This window comes from Mastomys coucha, unplaced genomic scaffold, assembly GCF_008632895.1.
Source record: "Mastomys coucha isolate ucsf_1 unplaced genomic scaffold, UCSF_Mcou_1 pScaffold15, whole genome shotgun sequence".
Classification (NCBI taxonomy): Eukaryota; Metazoa; Chordata; class Mammalia; order Rodentia; family Muridae; genus Mastomys; species Mastomys coucha.
In genome coordinates, this window is record NW_022196897.1 from 31,139,876 (window position 1) to 31,163,295 (window position 23,420).

Genomic DNA, 23,420 nt, shown 5'->3' on the forward strand with positions numbered 1-23,420 from the left:
CCCACCTAGATGATAATGTACTGAACCCTCTGAACCTGTAAGCCACCCCCAATTAAATGTGGTCCTTATAAGAGTTGCCTTGGTCATGGTGTCCGTTCATAGCAGTAAAACCCTAAGTAAGACACATACACACAGGCAAAATACATAGACACTCAAAATATAAATAAATTGTAAAAAATCTTAGAAAATAAATGTGCTCACTAGGTTCTATATTTAATTCTTGGTAAGGGATTAAGTAGCTGAAACCAGTCTCTAAGTTTGCCTTAGGCTGTCATTCATTTAACATGTCTTTAGAGCCAAATTCTCCTGGCACATTCAGCCAAACAAATGAATGGAAAAATGAGCAGTTCCAATCTAAATGGAAGGATGTCATGGGAGTGAACTGGGGATATGATTGACTTAGATTTACCCATTATCAAATTTATTTTAACAAATGTTTACCCTCTTGCTGTACAATTGCTCTCCTTCTCAACTGGAGTTGAAAACTTAGTCTAATTTAAAATTAGACTTACATAACTCTCCAGGGTGGCCAGTGGAAAATCTAAAGCTGAAGAAAGGGAGAAAATTAAAGCTGTCAATCAAGAAAGAAATTGACAATTCTAAAGGAGGGGAGAACTGAAAACAATCACTGTTAGGACTGAATTAGTGAGGCAAAAGAGAGGGAAGTTTCCAGAAATTAAACTTAATAGCAGCTGGAAATGACAGAGAATGGGGTGGTGATAGTCAGTGACTGGCTTATGAAATACAAACTGCAAAACCCTGAAGTAAAAATTTCAAAGTCACATGGTAGGAAAGCGGATACACAAAGTATTACATAAATACATAATGCAGTATTTAAAACTGAATTATGCCAGCAAAAGCACAAGTCATAAGTAGACCGCTTAAGGAGTTATGCTGTCCTTTGCAACTAACTTCAGCATGAGTGCACAGTTCTCCAGGTCTCGTTAGGCATCCATAGTGCTGATGTATTATAGATGTACCTTCCTGTTCATATCTAGGAGACACTTTCTCATAACAGCTTTCCTGGTCCTCTGGCTCTTACAGTCGTTTGCCCTTTTCTGCACAGTGTTGCCTGGGCCTTAGGTGTAAGAGCGGTCTTGTACCAGTTGGGGCTGGGCACCACACGCTCACTTCCTCTCTGCTTTTCAATAGATGTGCTAACACGAAGGGAGAGAGTCCCAAGGGGACATAACTATAGACAAAGGACTACAGGCAACTAAAAAATGCTGAGAGCAAGAGAAATGGTTTTCCTCAGGGATGAGCATTCCAGTTCCTCTTACCAAGTGGTCAAACCTAAAATCATATATGTAAAAAGAACACTAAAAAATTGAGCATGCTATGTTTGCATATTTAGGTGGGTGTCTGTGTGTCTGCCCACACATATACAGATACACATGCACACAACTATGCAAACTAATCCGATTCATAGGGGAGGAGCCCTTGCGCTTTAGTTGCTACCTGGTGCCCCCATTCTAATGCAGTCACAACTAGTATTATTTAATAACTTGTAGACGTGGGAAATATACCAATATTTAGAGGTTAGAACTTCAGTTCTAAAATTCTCGTAACTTTACCAATATAAGTCATTTTTGACCACTTTGGAACTTTATAGAAGTAGAAAGCTTGTGTATAGATAGACATTTTGTGCTTGGCTTCTCACCAGATGATAAGACTAATTCATCTATGCTGTATTCAGTAGGCCTTGCTCGTTTATATTTCCATTCCCATACAATATTAACAGGAAATACAGCACAACCTTTATATTTGCAGGAGAGCAGATACTTGGCCCCCCTTTTTTTCCATTTGAAGCCTGTTAGTATACACGCTACTTAGGCTGTTATTATAAATTACTTAGGGTAAGCCTCCATCACATTTCTGGTACATGTGTTTCTTAGGCTCCATGGATCATAAATTGTGTGTGAATTCAGTCATAATCAGCAGTATCCACTTTCCTGTGGACTTATGTACATTTGGTGCATACTCTGAGCAGTATGTTTCAGAGCATCTGTTTCTCCATGCATCCAACAACAAGCACGGTTACCAGTTTTGGTATCAGCTATTCAGTGACCTGATTACTCGTCGGTCAGAATCTTCCAAATACATGCTTTCAAACACATGCTATATTACTTGGGTATTTTCTTTTGTGAAATGTTTTTCTTTTTAAGGGTTCCCCTTCCCATTTTCTATTGTTATCAGCTGCTTTCTATTAGGTGGTAGGAAGTGTATAATTAATTTTGAAAGATAGAACAATATTAAGTTTTCAGTAGGTACCAAAGAAGAAATCACATTTATATGAGAACAACCCATACCAAAAGTTTCATTTGTATGGTGAGTGCAAGATGTACAAGTGCTTTTCATAGTAAGGGGAAAATCTGAGACTTGAGTGGCAAAGTCAAGGAAAATAATGCCAAGCAGCTAAGAAAATAGGGAAGACCATGAAAATTCAGAAGACATCAGTTTGCAGATAGAGTTTGATCTATTCTTGAAGCTACATGACTGTTTCATATTCGAATGATGAACAACCCATCATTCGAGAACTCTGATTTCCATGTTTGTTTGATTTCCTTACTCTGCTATTTGTTTCTACAAACACTTTTTTTTATACTAACAACATACAGTTGCATAGCTTTAACCTTCACCATCTCCAGTGATTTTAACACCGGCCCTCAGCTCAGTGCTTCCCATTGAAAATCCTGTTTTGAACCACCATGAAAAGTCAATAGTTAATGCTAAACTGTCCACAACACTTTGACATCCAGCATGCATCTCAAGACCATGTGCTTCACTATTCTACCAGACTTAGGGCTCAGCTCTAATTTTCTATCTAATTCATGTTCTTTCTTTTTTTACTTCCTTCCTTTTTTTTTTCTTTCTTCCTGACGCTAGAGAAGAAGCCCAAGGATTTGAGCCTTTTCCTCCTGAGTGCTAAAATTCAGTCACATGGCACCATATGACCTTATTAGAATTTTAATCAAACACTTTCACATTCTACTCTCTCGCAGTCTGCCTTTATGGAGATATTCCTCATCCAAATATTAAGGTTTTCAGGTATAATGAACAGAAGACTGGTGAAAAATAAGCTCAAAACCAGCACTTTCTTTTGTTAACCATAGAATAGTAGTGGCCTGAGGCTACTGAGCTATATGGAGAAGCACATGTGTGTGACAGACCTGGAGTTCTGTGATTCTCTATATGATCATGATAACATGGTTGCCCAAGACATACTACTATTTAAATCAGCAATAAGAAAGAATGGAGGATAGGGCTTGTTCATCTGTCTCATGTGTCTCTTCTGTGTGAAGTGCTAACTCTTTTTCATGTACATGAAAGCAGAATATATTAAGCTTGTTATGAGTGGAAAAGTCAGTCTGGAGGTTAATGAGTTAAACTACAGACTAATGTACCATTTAGTACTTTACTTCTCAAAAGTTTCAGTATGAACTTCATGTGCTTTCTGTCCACCCAAAAGTGTCTTACACATGTTTTCTGGCAAAGAGTGAGTATCAAATCGTTATGCATGGAACGGGTAGATGAATAAATGAATTTCTCTAGTCCCTCATCTCTTTTACACTTTGCAGTAGCACACATATGTGGATGCTCACATATTTGATTTGTAAATGCATATGGTGGAAAAAAAATTCTGCAAACCATCTCTTCTTATGTAACAGTTTTTATTTTGGCATGTGAATTATGTGTCAGGCCCAACTATGAGCTCTTTCAATTATTAATAAATATTAATAGCAATTATAGTCCAATCAGAGTTAATAAAGTTGAATTAATCCTCAGCCATGCATGCTGATGCATACCTGTAGTTCTAGCTACCATTTAAGAGTCTGGAGCAGAAGAATTATTTGAGTCCAGGAACTTAGGACCATCCTAGGCTGTACAAGAAGACCCCATTTCTTCAGACCAACACAGAGTCTCAGGAGAGGCAAAGAGATAGAAATGGGGAGAAAGGAGAAGGCAAGGGTGTCTGAAGAGATGGCTCACTGGGTAACAACACTAGTGGAGTAAGCTAAGGATCTGAGTTCAAATCCCCAACACCAATGTTAAAATCCTGGGCACAACCACAGGTACTCTGTCACCAAGTCAACGTAAGGAGGAAGAGACAGAAAGATTTCTGGGGCTTGCCAACCAGCCATCCTAGTTCATCAAAAAATGACAAGCCCAGGTTCAGTGAGCAACACTGTCTCCCAGAAATAAGGTAGAGGTGATTGAGTAGGACACCCAACAGGTTGCTCTGATCCCTATATATGCACATAGACAGAGACACCCACTTAATGCGGAACACTGAATAATAAGGAAAAATACAGGAACCTGATAAAGTATCTAAATGCTAAAATCAATCTGTAAAAATTCAGTGATACCAAAGCAACATCCACATATGAATGGTCACCAGAACTATTCATTTATCTTCAGCATAAATCCAAATTTTTCTTTGAAAAGCTTTGCCTTCCATGAGTTCAATAATAAACGACTGACTAGGATTTTAACCAAAACCTTGGCTACAATGGTTGGGGTTAACTCCCAGGAACCATTACTGTATTATACCAATAATGCTTACGTGGGGCATCAAGACGTGAAGTCAGTTTGAATGCATTAATAATAAACTATCTCCAATAATGCACTGGTGTCACATTAAGGGACTAAAATCAAAGCCTTTTCCCTTGTGTCATTTAAGCAAGAGAGATTCCAGATTTGAATTCTCTATTCCTTCTCCCTGTGTCTTCTGCCTACTCTGAATCTATGCCCTTTGGAAACGCTGTCTTGTGAATGTGTCCCTGTATCTGTCTGTATGTCAGAATGTGTCTGCACTTAACAAAGGACTTTGCTCTCTTTCATTTAACAGCAAAGAAAGAATCACATAGGAGAAGGAATGAGATACCTTAAAGAAATCTTTAACAGAGTTTTACAAAGGATTAAGTCAATGATTATAGCTCACCCCAACCCACCCAGATAACAAACAGGATTGCAAATATCATTGTTTTAAAAGCAGTATCTGTATACTGCTTAGTTTACAACAGTTGTGGTGGGTAATTTTAATTTTACAAGGGTGTTTTCAGCCTTCATTTTCTGTTTTCAGCAAGTATTTATCATAACACATATAAACATATATGCATTAGTCTTGAGTAAGGAACATGGAAGAGCACAGAACTTGTGATTACACCTGTGTATTAGTTTAAGTTATAAATGTTGGTTACTTGGGAAATCCAAGGCAAATGAGGATTGTTATTAGATTTTCTCTTAGAAGTGGGTTAAACAAACAGAGTAAATACATAGTAGGATGGCAGTCTTAATTCTTAAGTGACCTCAAATAGGCTGTGAGGTAAAACAGAAGCTCCTGTCTCTTTGAATATTAGATATACCTTTATAATACTGCACTTCAGGATATTAAGATGTTCATTAAATGAGATATTCATCTCTAAATATGCAAACACATAGTTTTTTATATTAATTACATGTATATAAATATAAATAACAAATTGAAAAGATGTGCATGAACTGTTTTTCGTAGCCCAGTCTGACTATGTTAATGGTCCTCCTGCCTCAGGCCAGATATGTGCCCCCCTGACTGATGATGAAAAGAATGCATATAGGAAAAAATTAATCTGATATGAAAGCATTTAAAATTATGATTTTATTATTATTATTTATTATTATTACCCACCTTTACCAGAAATTTGCCATGTTATTTTCTGTAGTAAAGTGACATATATTTATATCTTTAACTCATCAGTAAATATTTTAATGGGGTATTATAATAATAAAATTTAAAAAAGAAACACTTAATACAGCATGGTATGCTGGAGTGACCTTCTTTGAGAAGATGAGACAAAGCCGGTTCTCACAACATGAGCAGATATTTTCTAGCTATGACCTTTCTGTCAGGACTGGATATATAGTAAGGCCTATTCTCAGAAGTGTAAAGTATTAATAGGTTTGCAAGGAAGAAATGTTTCAGTATAATTTAATTTTAGAACTTTAGAAAAGAAAAACTAAGACAGTGCATGAAGAAGGCAGTGTCAGAAGCAGCCTCTTACAAGCCATACAGACTGTGGAGACCCACAGAAGCCACTGCAAGGCTATTTAAAAAGGCAGATCTATTTTAATTTTTGAAAGAAATTTCCAACCTGCCAGGATGAAAATAGGCTGGAATGGAATAAAAGTGGACACAATGAAATAGTACATCATTATCTTCCCCCAAAACATGAAGACTATCATTGTGTATGATGCACTTCAAAGTAGTTTTTGATCTATTAAGTAATCATTCTTCTCTTCTTTCCTTCTGTTGTAATCACCAAAGATGGTTTTTACACTGAATTCCTGACATAAGATCTAGGCTTGAATTAATAAAGGGAATTCAAGGAAAAGCAAATTGAAAATGTGTACTTATATACATACACATGTTCATACACATCCATGAAGGTGTGCATAGGAATGATTAAGATAACTAAAATGTTTCAGCTACACTTAAAATGATTGCTAGAAGAACACCAGTCTTATCTTTTTTAAGGAGAGAATTAAAATAAAAGTAAAATTTAAACAGATTATCTTAAAGACTCTGGTCTTTAGAGAAGATTTTTATGCTACATGAAGAAAATTATCCATACTCATAATTCTGCCCATTTGAGATCCAGATATTACTAAGTCAAAATAAATTGGTAAAGATCAGTACCTAGGAATCTAAAGTTATAGAGCTGTTTCAGTGAAATCTTTATGAGCTGTTTTATTTAAGACTTGATTGAGTAGACCATATAAGATAAAAGTAATTAATTCCCAGTGGAAGAGTATTCTAGACTCCAGATGTTGTTTTAGGATTATAGATCTGGGAAAAGCAATCCTCCTGGTTGTCAATCAAGATTTGTGATAGTGCATCCATTCTTATTGTAGACATGAGGGAAAGTATTTTTCTGATATCAAACCTCATTCACCAGGTAACTCCTAGACCACCTGAAGGAGATATTATTATAGTCAGAGGATTTTGTTTATTTTTTTTTGTTTTGATGTTTTAGATGATACAAATTATATAATCAATAGTTTAGGACTAGGAGTTGCCCCCCTAATATTATATTTTTCTTCCCTCTTTACTAATTAAGAAAGACTGATTTGTCTTTGTTATAACTAAAAAATTAAAAATTCCAACATAAAATGTACATACCCATGTATATATCCATTTTAACTTATTTTATTGTTATAATAATGAAAAACTATGGAATTCTATAAGTATCTGGCACAAAAAAAACACAATAAAATACAGAAGTCAGGCATGTCATTTTGTCTTTCCAGTTATTTTTCCAGATGAGTTATTTAAATAGACAAGTTTAGAACTTTGAGGTTAAAAGTTAGTTGAGTTAAAGAATGCTCATTTACCCACAAATCGTCTACATAAGAGAAGGTAGAAGACGGTGATCAAAAAAGAACATTAAATTATCTATGACAAATCCTATTTCATTCTTTTAGTTTCCCTTGGGATTTTTTTTTTAATGTGTGCGAGCATTTTCCCTGCACATAGGCATATAAACGAGATGTGTGTCTAGTATCTACATGGATCAGAAGCAGACTTTGGATCTTCTGCCACTGTTCTTTCAGATGTTTTTGAGTCCACACATGGGCAGATGGAACCAAACCCATGTCCTCTGCAAGAGTAGCAAGTGCTCTTAGCCACTGAACTATCTCTCCACAATCTGCTTAAGTGGGCAGGGCAACTGCTTTTGCAGAAACAGTTTTCTCATCTGAGCCCTGATACAAGGTCAGTAATCGGTTTTCAGAGAAAATGTACTGGATAGCAAGCACCCAAATCATAGTATATTACCGGAAGTAGCAGCTATTACTCTGTTCTCACTTGTAAGGTGCATAGTTTTCCAGAGATACTCAGCCATTAAAGTAATTCTTGGGGGATTTTTCTATACACCCTTATTTTCAAATAAGTGCTGTGTGCCTACTCTAGCATGTTTTAGCTCCTGAATAAAGACACAGAGATCTAGTATTTTTATTAACAAGATTCAAGCCTTGGCTGGGCAGATTCTGAGCTATTTTGACTACTCTTACAATATATAGACAAGTGGTATTTTTATTTGCAGTTATCTGACCTAAAGTCTGTCACCTTCCTGCCTCAGCAGGTTTCTTGGAAATGAAAGCATTCATTGTCAAGGACAGCTTTTAAAAACTGGCTATGATGGAAGAAACTTAGGAGAGGCCTCTTCAAGGATTATGTATAGATTTTAATACAATATCATCATATTTAGTGTATAATTAAAAACAGAAACAAGAAAATTTGGTTGAGGATTTTATTACTAAGATTGGTATGGAAATCACCCCAGAATGAACATCTGGGAGAATGTTTCTTGGTTCCTCATCAAGGTAGGGATGTCTGCAGATAGAGATGTCATTTCCCACCTGTGACAGAATCTTTACAGTTAAATGTCCTTTGTTGTTCGCCCTAAGGGGCTGCAAACCCTTCAGCTCCTTTGGTCCTTTCTCTAACTCCTTCATTGGGGACCCTGTACTCAGTTCAATGGATGGCTGTGACCCTCTACATCTGTATTAGTCAGATACTGTCAGAGCCTCTCAGGAGATAGCTATATCAGGCTGGCTTGTCCTTCCTTCAGTCTCTGCTCCATAGTTAGTCTCTGCAACTCCTTCTGTGGGTATCTGAACTAACTACTATCCTCAGAGCTCCCAGGGACTCAACCACCAACCAAGGACTATACATGGTGGGACTGATTGTTCAGGCAGCATGTGTATAGTAGAGGATTGCAAAGTCGAGCACCAGTGGAGGAGAACCCCTTGGCCCTGTGAAGGTTCTGTGCCCCAGTGTAGGGGAATGCCAGGGCCAGGACTTGGGAGAGGGTGGGGTGGCAAACAGGGGGTGGGGGAGGCAACAGGGGTTTGTTCTTGTTGTTTTTTGTTTTTGTTTTTGTTTTTGTTTTTGTTTTTTTGAGGGGAAACTGGGAAAGGAGAAATCATATGACATGTAAATAAAGAAAATATCTAATAAAAAAAGTCTACTCATACTAACAACAACAACAACAACAACAAAAATGTCCTTTTTTATTCCCTGGTTTGACCTCTACCTGATCAACAGGCACTGAAACAACACTAACTTTAGAACCTCTCAAGAGCGCTCTGTGCTGTCCTTGGTGCTGAAGCTAAGCCACAGCTCATCATAATATTCATGATTACCCTACTGCATTCCTACAAGAGGAAAGTGAAATATTTCTCCCAGGTCCAACTCATATGTTACTTTCCTGACTTTAGGGCAGTGGTTCTCAATCTGTGGTTTGCTACCCCCTTTGAAGATCTGCAGACTGTGCTTTCCATAAAGTGATTTATTTTAAGTACATGGTAGGTCTGGAAATAGATATGTGTGTGCAATCAACAAAAGTGTTGGTCAAGCGAGTTGATGGATCACTGTATTGCATGAGGAATATAATTTTAAGTATAATTATTTTCAGGAAAACTGCAAATACTGTCTAGCTACCTGAAAATTCTGATCTTCATGTTTACATTAACTTTGAGATCCTTTTAAAAAGCAAGAGTATTCCATTAGGTCATTAAAAATTAAATGAGCCGGGCGGTGGTAGCACACGACTTTAATCCCAGTGCTTGGGAGGCAGAGGCAGGTAGATTTCTGAGTTTGAGGCCAGCCTGGTCTACAGAGTGAGTACCAGGTCAGCAAGGGCTACACAGAGAAATCCTGTCTTGAAAACCCAAAAAAATAAAATAAAAAAAAATAAATGAAATAAATTAAACATGAAAAATTATCTTAAGCTATTTTCTCACTTAAGTCAACTGAAATAAATAAATTAAAAAGCTTTAGCTCATTTTTTTGTTTGTAGGATCTTTGTCAGATAGGCCTAAGATAGGGCAAGGAGATGGTGTCGCTGAGTCTATTTTCTTGCTTTTGTACATATGAGATTAAATAAATAAAAGAGCTCAATACAGTATAGCCAGTGGTAGAGTTCTAGTCTTGAATGCATGTATCCTAGAATTCTATGCCCACAATTGAAGAAGATCAGGGAGAACATTAATTAGGGAGTATAACTGATATAAATTGAGAGAGAAGTTTCCACCTGAAAATTACGGCATGCTGCAGAGTCTCTGAATTAATTTACTTTTCCTGTCTCCTGAGCCCATTGGTCTTACTCTCTAAGGAGCATTTATTTGCCTTATTCCTCCAAAATAGACATATTTAATTTCACTAAATATTACTAGAAAGATGTCCCTTCACTCATTTCCATTCATTTCACTTCTAGGTTTGCCACACATAACATATGCTAGGAATTGAGTCTATGGTCTCATGCTACCTAAAGGCTTTATCACTGACATATCACAAAAACTCAGTGTTAGCCTTTTAACAATAAGACTAAAGATATGACTCTTTGGAAGATGTTTTTGTGCACTGAGTAAAGGTTGTCTTTGTGTTATTCAGTTGCTGATTCCTATAACAGCAGAGATTCCTATAACAGCAGAGAGTTTTATGAAGCATCTCCTGTCTCGGTGTTTTGTAAACATCCTTTTCCATCACCTTCTCATTGGTTAATACAAAACTAAATCAGCCAGTTAGCTGGGCAGAAGAGAATAGGGTGTGAATTCCAATGCCAGTCAGGAGAAGTGAGAGGGGAGAGAGAAGTACCAGGAGAAGAAGAAGGCATAGGAGACCACGTGGAGGTACCAAGAGGATTTGCCATGAGATTGTGGTGAGAGAGCAGCCATGACAAAATGCATGAACCAGAAGAAGCCAGTGCAAGAGCAGGCAAGTTACAGATCACTTGTCTGTGTATTATCAGCTTAGTCAAAATAGCTCAGAACCCGCCCAGCCAAGGCTTGAATCTTGTTAATAAAAATACTAGATTTCTGTGTCTTTATTCAGGAGCTAAAACATGCTAGAGTAGGTACACAGCAGTTCTCTGAAAATAAGGGTGTATAGAAAAATCCCCCAAGAATTACTTTAATGGCTGAGTATCTCTGGAAAACTATGTACCTCACAAGTGAGAACAGAGTAATAGCTGCTACTTCCGGTAATATACTATGATTTGGGTGCTTGCTATCCAGTACATTTTCTCTGAAAATGCATTAGGGCTCAGATGAGAGAGCTGTTTCTGCAAAAGCAGTTGCCCTGCCTACTTAAGCAGATAATGAAGATTGGTGCTGGAACCTACTTACAGAGGATTCCATAGCTTTGTTTTCAATGGCTGGCATGGATGATCTCTTTCCACTAGACTATCTCTTTTTATTCATTCCAATCAATCCTGCAGTGGCAAAGAAATCTCAGAAGATATGAAAGGCAAAATAAAAATATGTAATTATTATTTCTTATCCTCTCTTTCCTTGAGTATTAGATTAGTTCCAAATTTCAAGGATGTGAAGTAGAGAGTATTCCAGGTAAGGTTTTTATCAATGCCAGCATTCGGAAATGACTTATCAGACCGCCAGAAACATAATATCCAACTCATGTAGAAAGATCTTAATAGATGGCACTTCCACCCATCCTGGTGGGTATTTCATGTAGTTGCCCTTAAACTGAACCTTAAAGGATAATTTAGATTACAGAGATGTTCATGTAAAAAAAAAAGTAGATGTGATCTTCCTATGAAAGAAATAGCACATCGAAACTCCCCAAAAGTTATAATAGCTTGGCCACTGCTGCATCTCAGTAAGGTTTCCTTATCCACATTTGGTGTTCTAGGGAGTTCAGCCAAAACCAAGCTTTTGGAGGGATTGTGTCCACCTCTTTCTAACCTGGGTAAACAACCTGACACTCTCAACAGGTCATTTTGTATCATGGAGACTGCTGATACATTATATATATATATATATATATATATATATATATATATATATATATATATATATATATAATGAATACTATACTATATGTGAAACTAGCTTGATTCTAATGAAATGCCCATACTGTGTTGCTTTAATTTGCACAGGTTAACTATTTCATGAAGATTTTAACTTTCATCTTTAGACTTATCCTTCCACATAAATAGGAGTATGAAAAAAAAAAGGTGGTTGAAACATCCATTTAAAATCTCATTTAGATTTTAAAGCAAAAAAAATTTTTTTTTTTAGTTGGGATATTGTAGGTTGGCCTCAAACTTCCAATCCTTCTTTTTTAATCTCCCAAGTGCTGGCATTATAATCGTGTACCATTATACTTGCTAAAGCACCATTTCTACTGCAGTAAGTCCTTTGATTTTCATGTATTCCTTTCTCACGACAAACTCTCTCTCTCTCTTTTCTTTTTAAATTCAAAACACTTTCTTACTGGATTTCTTATCTTTAAAATTAAGCTCTCTGGGACAGGCAAGTCACAGAGCAATGTTCACTTTATCAGAAACTGTTGTCTCCTCTGCAAATACATTGCTTAAATACCATCAATTGATGCATCAGGGACAACTGGAACTGTGGAATCGATTTAGCAAGTAGAGTAAGTGTTACCCAGTAACTATACACTTATGCATTAAAATATTTCTTTTTAAATCATCAGACTTCAATCGCAGGTAACTATTTGAGATATAATCCCAGCTTCCTTCATTCGGTTTCAGTTGGCTACTGACCTTCAACGTGAGCGTTTAGAATTCATCATCAGGCAGATCTCTGCTGGGATAAAAGATTTGGGGATTTATTTTCTATAATGTACATTATTTGTAGTTTTCATCTTCTGCATTACTTACAAGAGCCTAAGGTCTAATACAACCTTGACTAGCAGAGTTCTGTGTAGAAAAAACCTGCATGCTGAGTTATTTTGCGATGCAACTTGACTTCTAAAAACTATTTCTGCAGTTACATGAGAAAGACTACATCTCTTCCCTTAAGACTCATTGTTTTCACTTCTGTTTTAATACTGAAGAGCTGCTGTTCCCATTGAGCATTTTGTGCCACTGAAAGCTTTATACCCTATACTACAAAAGACTAGATAACCCTAGGTACGGTTTGGAAAGAATTGTGACCCACAGAATTACTGACTTTTGGTACAAAAGAGGCTTAATATAGAAATTAATACTAATATCTGCTCATACCAGATAGCTGAAAGAAAATGATAACAAGGGAGAGGTCATATGACAGTCTTTGTATAGTTGTTATGAACAAAAGAAAGTATTGTGTGAATTCTGACTAAGGTGATTGACAGAGATGGTGAGATGATAGGAGGCCATGTTACAGGACTTTTTGTTTGCATTTATTTGCTTATTTATATATTTCTTTATTTATGAGACAGGATTTCACTGTGTAACACTGACAAAAGCCTTTATATGTACCAGCCTACCTTCTAATTTACAGAGAACTTTGGATTAAAGGCATATGCTAACACACACAGCCAGATCTTGATTCTTGATATTGTTTTTAACATGGTATCTGTGTATGACTGTGTCAACAAGGGAGTGAATTTGGGAATTAAATGTTCTAATTCTGAGACAAGAAACCTTATGGAGTAGAGTAAACCATCCTCTACTCCACTCCTACCTCTTTCTAGTAATTTAGCAGACCTCTGATTGTGAAACTCATTGCAAAACCCAACATCAGACTTAATTCGCAAACCTGTATTGCTAATCCACCACATGTCCATATTTCTCTATAAAGTCCAGCCATATGTTTACAGGTATGTATGCACATATAAACGTACATAGAAACTTTCTTATCTTGAAACAATTTTTTTCATCACACAGATTTCTTCTCATAAGAATATTGTTCTCATTAAGTACACAGTATTATCTGGATTTTGAGTCAAGTTAAGAAGGCTTCAAAGACTTCGTTGTTCTGGAAGCTGTTTTATAATAAGTCAAGACCACAATGAGCCTCGAAGGAACTGAGGAGACTAGGGATATGCCTAGTAAAGTGTTAGTGGTACTGGATATAGACCTGCCTCATTCAACAGAGTTTGGTACAGCACCTTTCAGTGAGCATTCAGAGGTTGGTTTTACCAATGGATAGTTACCCTTATATGTGCCAGCCTACCTTCTAATTTACAGAGTACCTTGGATTAAAGGCATATGCTGACAAAAACCAGGTGGCTACATCTCTAAGTTGGAATTCAGCTGGCATAGCACACTGGTTGTTTGTCCACCTCATTTGTGAATTTACACTCCCTATGAGCATACAAAACACACCTGGTGAATACCAGCCCCAAGTATTGATGGAAACACCTGTCTTGTGTTCCACACATTTCAGAGGGCTTTCTTGAGTGAAGAAGGAAAATAGCAAATAAGAGTGAAAATTTAACACATTGCAGAGCTTCCAAAATGGTCAAAACTGAGAATATTCTTAATCCCCTTCAGTTATCTCATTCTCTATATTGTTTTATAAATTCTGAAGAGATGGAGAAGTAGCCGTTAACCCTGTTCTGCACTCCTCTCCTCTGATCAGGAAGATTGTTGGTGCTGTGAGAAAGATGATCACAAAACCACAATCATGTGGTATTTCTTATTTACCTGAGAGCAATCCAGAGCATTTTGAACTGTTGTTTTTACCTAAAGTATGCCATTTTAAAAGATGCCCTCAGAGAAAAATAACATATAATGAAACTGCATCCAGAACAAACCTCAATGAATCTTCATTTGTAATTCAACATTGGGCTTTTCAGAGGCCTCTATTCCTTTAGCCATTTGCTTTAAGCCATAGTTAGCCATGTTCAATGACATTTTGAGGGTGGACAGGGAGTTTTGCTCTATGTTGCTTTGAGCTGTTTGCAGATAGAGCTCCAAAGGCTACACAGAGTATTGCTTCTCTGAGCCCTGGGTAAAAAGAAGGAATTGTTTATAATGGTTCTTTTTTTTTTTTATTCTTCACACAATTACATCAAGATTCATGTGCCAAGGTGGTAACATCATATTACACAAGGACACTGGCTGCAAGTCCATCCATAGCAAGTGAATTAAGGTTGAGCACTTCACCTTAAGACATATACATCTGGAGACCTTGCTCATGACAAATACTAAAGCAAACCCAAATGGGCACCACATGGCACATTGTAATTTCAGCTGATACTAACTACTACCCAAAGACCCCACCTCAAAATGTCGTTTATATATGAATCTCAGTCCACAGCCCTCAAACTTTGAGGGACTCTAAGATCATACTTTCTGCAAAATGAGGAGGGAAAGGGTGTAAAGAAGAATGTCTAAACAAAGGGAAGGGGTAGTAGGGTCTCTGACCTAGGACAACTGGGAAGTTTATTGAAGCTCTGGAGCCCCAGAGGAAACGGCTATAACACGCGTCCTGATCCTAACAGGAGTTGTTCAGAGGGAAAGCAAGGTTCTAAGAAGCAGACTGGAAGAAATTTGCATTTCAGAAATAAATGACTAGAATTATTCAAGGATGGCTAAGAAGTAAGGCATTATGTTGACCAAACACAACTATATTCTAATGTAATTATGTCAAAATGCTTATGCAATAATCATCTATGGTATATTTTGGTTATAAAAAACTTTGAAAAAATATGGCTTAAAAAGGTATCAAATAGGAAAACAAAACAAGCTTTGAGGTCTTCTTCCTTCTCCTCCTCCTCATCCTCCTCCTCTTCCTCCTCTTTTTCTTCCTTTTCTTTGATTCTCAATTTATATACTCCATTTGAAAATAGTGGAAATAGCTGAGGGAGGGCTCAGTTTTGCACTTTGTTTTAAGATGCTGCCATCTAGCGAATCTTCTTTAAAATTACACTGTGACCATCTCATTCAAGTTTGTAACTTGCTGCAGTCCCCACTTTAATAATTTATGTTTTCTGCCATCCATACCAAAAATTGTACATTCAATAAAATGTACTGTGAAGCCCGGAGTAGTTTTCTGATATGTTGCCATAGCTGTGACCACAGGGGATTAATAACAGGATCCAGTAGGTGAACTTGGTGCCTTCCTCATAGTTCATACTTTATGAATAATTTATCATGAAATAATGTACAGACTTTTCTTTGGGTGTTCTAAGAAAGTTAAATTCTAAATAATGTATAAAAAGGTGAGTTTGAAAAATTCTCTTGTTAAAAAATTATTTCTCTAATTAGAAATGTGAATAGAAAGATCACTTAAGTTTCACAATTTCTGTTTTTTTCCACATGGAACTTCAGTCATATGGGTATCTCACAATTCATGGTAACAAATGGGAGTGTCTACTAAGCTGAATTGTGAATCTTCAAGCCCAGATTAAGATGTACTTTAAGTCTTCTTGTTGTGGATTATTTGTATTGCTTCCCAGTCAGTTTCAAAAGGCATATTTCCATAGAAAATGTCTTGCTTATATGATACATATTCCTCAATTTGGGGTAAGAAAAATGGTACAAATTCATCTCTCTATATTAGAAGAAAACTACAGAATAATTTACACATTATAGATATGGTGTTTCTTTTGTTAAATAATAGATGTCATCATATTATAATTAGTATAGTTTTGTGAACTGAATTTCCAAGCAGTAAGCCACACTTATGTTAAGACTTCTACAAAGCTGAATAGAATAATGATGTCAGGGTATAAAACAGCAAAATTGGAGATTTGCAATAGGATATATAAACAGGGGAATGTATTGGGAATGGCACGTATCTTTGGAACATAATCTGAGCCATCCAGGCCCATTTGTTTCCTAGTGCTATGAATAGCATATCCTATTCACAATTAATTCATAAAGGAATATTGTTCTATTTCAATTGTGGTTCGAAAGGTTGAAAAGTCCAAGATCAATCCCAGAAATTCTTGGGAACTGCCTTTTTGCTGTTCGTCATACCCTGGCAGAGGGCATCACCTGGGAAACAGAGCAAGGATAAAGCTGCTTTTTTGTTTGTTTGTTTTTTTGTTTTTGTTTTTGAGAAGATCATCTGAGATTGTGGTGATCTTGGATGTGGTAGTTTTGGGGCACTTGTGTGTGCCCTGCCATCCTTGTGACTATCAGGTGGGGTATTTGGGAATGTGCTAACAAAAGCAATAACCTTCCAGCCCATAGACTTAGAACGCCTGGAACCTGTAACAGATATTTCTCTATTTTTTCAACACCCTGTTATTTCCACAAAAGTCCTTGAGAAAGTGACATGATTTATGACTTTCTTTGTTCTGTTACTGCAGGAGTAACTTGCATCTGTGTCAGGTACTAGCATGAGCCCACTCATGTCCAATGTTGCCCCATTGGGGTGGATGCTGGAGAGTTCTTTCTGGAGTTTGGACTTTCCTTGCATTGATGCATGATCTATGGGTTTTTTTTGAGATGATAGTTGAAATACAGTTCAGTTTGGATTCTGTTTGTATTTTGTTTCTGAAGCATTTGGTTCAAAGTTAACTGTTTAGGTTTTTTTCTGAAAGATTCAGTTACAGGCAAATGGTTTGTTTCTGGTTTTAGATTTGTTAATTTGCTAGATTTTGCCCTTTCCCCTCCAATATCTAATTCTGTGTTTTACTGTGGCCTGTCTATGAGAAATTCTGTATTATACATCCAATTGAGAGGGAAGCCCAGAAAGATACACTTATTTTTGGGATGGAAGAAATTTTATTGGCTCAGTTGGAAAACAAGCTTAAGAGGTGATCACCCAGTATCTTGAGTGTCCACACATTACATGTAAATGTCCATCGTGTAAATATCCAGGGCAAATCTTACATACAGTGGATGTAAAGGACAGGGTGAAAGATAGTTACTGAGGGAGTATGTGCCAACAGTACCATGCAGATTTCACCCAAAGCACAGGTTTCTATCCAGCAGAGAGGAATTTGTAATCTTCAAGAGAAAATGTGAAATAGGTTGAATGAAAGTGGAAATATTTGAAGAGAAACCATGATGTGGTATTCTTTCTCATTTTATGTTTGAAGGTTTTATTAATTCAACTTTGGAAAAAGTGGACAACTGGAGACAACTTGACTTACCATTTCCTTGAGGAGACCTTTGATGTTTCTGGGTTGATGTTTTTCTTTGAGGTTTTCTTTGTTTTTTGTTTTTTTGTTTTTTTCTACTTTACTATTGCTTGATTGTTTATTTATCGCTCTCACAGCATGTTATTTATCAGTTTAAAATTTTATCTCATCTTGGTTTACCTTTGAAAATTCATTTTCACATAGAAATTTACCGACTTCTTGATTTTTCCAACTCACCGGAATAACTTTCATGATACGATCTGATAAGCTGTGAATTTCCTTGGCAACTGCTGTAATGGTTCCCCTTGCATTGCTAGTTTTGTTGATTTGGGTCTTTTCTCTCTCCTCTTGGGTTGGATTGGTAATGACCTTGTTAGTCCTGTTTATCTTTTCAAAGAACCTACTCTTTACATTACTGATTCTTTGTATTATTTATTTTGTTTTCTACTTCGCAAATTTCTGCCCTGATCATAACAACTTCTATTCCTCTGTTACATGAAGTTTGGTTTTTTTCCAGAACATTTCATGCATATATTATTTTACTTACTTGAGATCTCTTTTATTTCTTTTCTTTTCCATTCTTTCTTCTTTTATTTTCCTTTCCTTTCTATCTTTAATCTACTTCATTTCATTTACATTTTAATTTGTTTTTTATTTTTAAATATATTCAATCTTATTTCCTTGCTCAAACTCTTCCAGATTTCCTCCATCAACTCAACTTCATGTTCTTTCTCTTTTTAAGACATAGGATTTTAAAAAGACAAACAACAACTACAAAACACTTAACTTCTTTCTGTAAGCACGTAGAGCTACAAACTTCACTCTCATCAGTTTAGACATGTTTTGTTCTCATTTCATTCAATTTTAGTAATGGTTTTATTTTTCCCCTGATTTCTTAAAGGACTCTATCAATGTTAAGTAATGTATTACTTAATATCCATAAGTTTGTGTGGGGTCTAGAGTTTTTCTTGTTGCTATACTCTTAATGCATTGTAGTCAGATAGAATACAAGAAACTATGCAAAATTTCTTCTATTTGCTAAACTTGATTTATATCTAATATATGATGTGTATAATGCATTGTTTGAATGGCATGCTATGTAGATGCCTGTTAAGTTCATTTCCTCAACAATTTCATTTAATTAAAATATTCCCTTATTTATTAATTTTTAATTAATTTTTTGTGGGGAATGACCTATCAACTGGTGAGAGTAGGGTATGGAAGTCATATCTACTATTGTACTCGAGTTAATCTGTGACTTTATCTCTAATAGTACTTATTTTATGAAATGGCCCAGTTTCCAGAGCATATATGTTTAGAATAGTAATGCCCTATTGGTTGATTGCTTCATTAATAAGTATGAAGTTGATGTCTTTATCTTTTCTCACTTTGTTTGGTTTAAATTATGTTTGCCAGATATTGTAACAGCATGGTGTGCTTGTTTGTAAGCCACTTGCTTGGGATAGATTTTCATTCTTTCGTCTTAAGGTAGTAATTTGATGACACAGTGTATTCTTTTGGAGTCAACAAATGTATGACACAGACTTTTTGATCCAATCTATTAGGCTGTGTTTGCAGATTAGGGAATTGAGGCTATTAACATTCAGGGTTATTGGAAACTGTGTATTGATTCATGCCATTCTGCTGGTTTTGTCATTTTTTTTTTCTTCTTCCCTCCATTGCTTAGTTTCATTCTCTTATGGCTTACTCTTCTGTAGCCTCATGGAGGAATTAATGTTTCTCTTAAGTCTGTAGGATTTCTTTAAGTATTTTCCATAGATCTGGTTTAGTGAACATAAATTTATTTAGACTATTTCTATCACAAAAGTTTTTTTTCTTCTTAAATTATGGTCATTAACTTCACTGTATATAGTACTCTGGATTAGCAATTGTTATCTTTCAGATCTTAAAATACCAAGAGCTTCTAGCCTTTAGAATTCCAGCTGAATAATCTACTGTTCTTCTGGAGGCCTTTATGTGTGCCTTGGTGTTCCCCCTTGCAGCTTTTAGTATGCTTCCCTTCCCTATTTATAAAGTTCTAATGAGAATATGATTAGAGGAAGGTCTTTCAGTCGTATCATTCTGGATAGGCATCTCTTTTCTGAACTCTGCTAATTTTGCTATCATGACTCTTTAAAAAATGCTTTCTATACCTTTAGAATAAGTTTCTTCTCCTGCTCTTCTCCCTACAACTTGTCATCTGATCTTTTTAGAGGGGCCTTATTCATCTTGGGAGTCCCACTAATATTGGCTCCTCTTTATCTTTGTTAGATTCTTCTAGCCCTTACTCTTCCTCTTCAAGCTCAGTGATTTCTTCACTTACTGGTCCATTTTATTACAGAGACAGTGTTAAATACTCATTTTAGTTACTTTTCATCTTACTTTACTTACTATTTTATTTTACTTACTATGACTTTTGTATCATATTGTTTTTTTTCTTCAGTATTTCTTTTTTTTTTAATTCTTCTCTCATGTCTTCCATCCATTTCCTTATTGTGTTTGCCTGTCTATGTCTTTGAACATGCTTATGATCATTATTTTAAGTTGTCTGTTTAGGAGCTCATCTCACTTACTTGTACTAGATGCCATTTCTGCAGGAGTAATGCTTTTTGAGGGAGATGATGTTGTCTTGTTTGTTCACATTTCTTGTATTTAGTGTATTGAGAAATATGTATTTGGTGAGACTTCTTTGCTTGGTTTAATTTTAATCAGTTATATTGTTTTGGAGGATTTGTACTGTTCAGGTGGGATTTGGATGAGGAAGTATAGATTGTACAGTTCAGAAAACAATTTTTCATACCTGGAACTCCAGATGCCTGGAATAAACTCTGTATAATTCCATCAGGACATTAACTGGGAGAATGAGAAGAGTTGTTTGGTATTACCACTATGTAACTTTCATACTAGCACAGGCCTCAAAGACTTGCAAAACAAACAATAAAGTAAAGACTGTAGTATATTCAGATTTTAGTTAAAATGGTTAGAAAAGGAAGTGCAGTAAGGTAAATAAGTAGAAGGACTAAGTATCAGATTGACTTTGAAGGAAAGAAATTAAGGTAGGCTAAATAGCTAAGAGAATACAGTTGAGATATTGTTAGGATCTACAGAATTTAGAGATTGTTAGATTGATGGAATGCTATCATAAAGAAGGAAAAGAAATGGGGGCTAAGGATGAGAACAAGAAGAAAAGCCATGGGAGGAAGGGGGAGTATATAAAATGAGACAGCATAAAAGAATAGAGTAGATCAGACTGGACTAGAATGAAGTGACTGAGAGTAAACTGGATGGAACAAAATAAACAACATTCTAAAACTAGCTGAACAACGGACAAACAAAAGCATGACCAGCATGAGACACATGTACATAAGTGGAGAGTAAATGATGGAGGATGCATGAGAAAGGGAAAGCTTACCGGGTGATTGCAAGCACAGATGTGCTGAGTTGAAAGGTAAAGATCTTAGAACCTTCTGTTTCTAGTTGGTGCTAAATGGTGCTCTATTGCAGAGTTGGACAGGGGTCTTTGGCTCTACAGCCTGGGTGTCCTTGGGACTCTGAATCTGTTGGAAACAGGGACTTACTACTACGCTCTTATAATATTCACAAGTAGAATTTGAGCAAACCCTTCTGTCTCTCACATTCTGAAGTGACTAATCAAAGGAGTCCAGCTGGGCAGTGCTGACTTTGTTTCTCCTGGTGGACCTGAAGTTTCATCCCTATCCACAACATAGTGAAGAAGGAAGTCGTTTTGTGAAGATGACTTTTGTCTAGAGGGCTGCCTAAAGGGCTAAAGGAGCTATGGGTCAAATATTGTGAACTGGGGTATCAGAGCATGTTACTGTTCAACACACTGCATTAGGCTTGAAACATTTGTCCTAATCATTAAACAAATAGAAACCTTGATTGTTCTTCCCTAGGGCTGTTTTGTTGGCTTTGACCTAGCGCATGCAGTTGGAAATGTTGAACTCCACTTACATGACTGGGGGGTTGACTTTGCCTGCTGGTGTTCCTACAAGGTAGGAAGTAATGTCTGACAACCTTTTATTTCACATTGGTTTTAACTGAAAGAAAATGCTTCGTCTACAACTTACATTCTATTTCTGTCAATGCCATGTTTTCTTCTTTAGGAACTGATGAGGTCATATGATAGAGTAACATGAAAAATAACTTATTTCTATTATTCCTACAATTGTAGAAAATTTATTCATTAAATGGCTAGCCTACTATGAAAATAAATTAAATATAGAGAAAGACTCCATACTTAGAGCTTAGTTCATATTGACTGATGCCTTTAGTTTTTGTGAATATAAAAACTAAGTTGCGATATATCTACATATATAAATTAGTAATTATTTGGCATAGAGTGTTTGAACAAAAGATTTGAAATCTGTCAAAACTTAGTTTAGTTGCTATATACTAGTGAAACATAGCATTCCATGGACACCTCTGGCATGTCCTGGAGGAAGGACTTGATGCAAGAAAACATAGATACATGAAGAGTAGCCAAAGCAGAGCTGAGTATTAGAAAAAGGTCAATTTTTCAAGTAAGAAGTATGAAAAAGCAAAATACCATTACTAGTTCAAATGGCCCTATTCTATAAGGACTGCAGCTTTGAGGTTGTTTTTTGTTTTGAACATTCCATGTATATATTGTCTGTTAAATGCAGTTCTATTTCAACTTCATGCATCGCATACATGTGTTTTGAGCATTTTATGTCTCCCCCAAGAGGTGTGTGTTAGCATTTTAATGAATCATTGGTCACTTTTAGATGCCAGTCTTGCTTCTCTGTACATTCACTGGTGCTAGAGTTAGTTGTCCTACAAATGAGAATGAGGGCAGCTAAGTTTTTAATATGTGCAAGGCTTTCCAGAACCTCACTCGGCCCTACTCTCCTACCTCAATAATCTAATAAAATTTGATGAAAATAACATAGCCACACATCTTCAACTTAGTAATATTTTTCATTTGGTTTTCTTTTAATAGTAAGAGCCAGTATTCTGTTTTTCTCCAGAAACTTAAATAATCACATATTTTAAACTGGTCAAAGTTATGGGTTTATTTAAAACAAGTGAAATAAAAATAATGTTTATATCTCCCTCATGTATTCAAGTAAACCCATAGAATTTCACTTCTTTTCCAGTATTTAAATTCAGGAGCTGGAGGCCTGGCAGGTGCTTTTATCCATGAGAAGCATGCTCATACGATCAAGCCTGCGTGAGTAGTGCCCCCAAGCTTTTATTCTGTTATGAATGAATTGGTGTGTATTCCTAGGATGCTAAACATTCCTAAAATTGCTCATGAACAGGATCTGAATTAGATTATAATTATTTTACCACTCCATTAAGGGTGCTATGCTTTCTCAGAAATAATTGCTTTCCAAAGACTTCAATTGGCTGAATAATAGATTTAATCAAAAAAGAACCCTTCAATGAAAAACAAGTTCCTGGCAACCATGGAGAGACAATGGTATAATGCAAAAGCCCTCTGGAAATTTATATTTTTAAATGTGCTGCTTAGACTTGCCAGTTGCTGTAATTACAATCTGTCTCCTGACCCAAACCACAATGTTGTGGCCATGGCTTGAAAGTCACAGGT

General features: G+C 36.2%; 1 protein-coding gene across 3 annotated transcripts in view; it reads left to right on the forward strand.

Moving 5' to 3' along the window:
• Kynu (kynureninase) overlaps positions 1-23,420 on the forward strand; it is a 128,646-nt gene that overhangs the window by 55,889 nt on the left and 49,337 nt on the right. For all 3 annotated transcript variants that reach the window (XM_031370146.1, XM_031370148.1, XM_031370147.1), the window contains exons 9-10: positions 21,742-21,840; positions 22,966-23,039. In XM_031370146.1, coding sequence (XP_031226006.1) covers positions 21,742-21,840; positions 22,966-23,039 — 173 coding nt within the window. The remainder of the gene's footprint in view (positions 1-21,741; positions 21,841-22,965; positions 23,040-23,420) is intronic.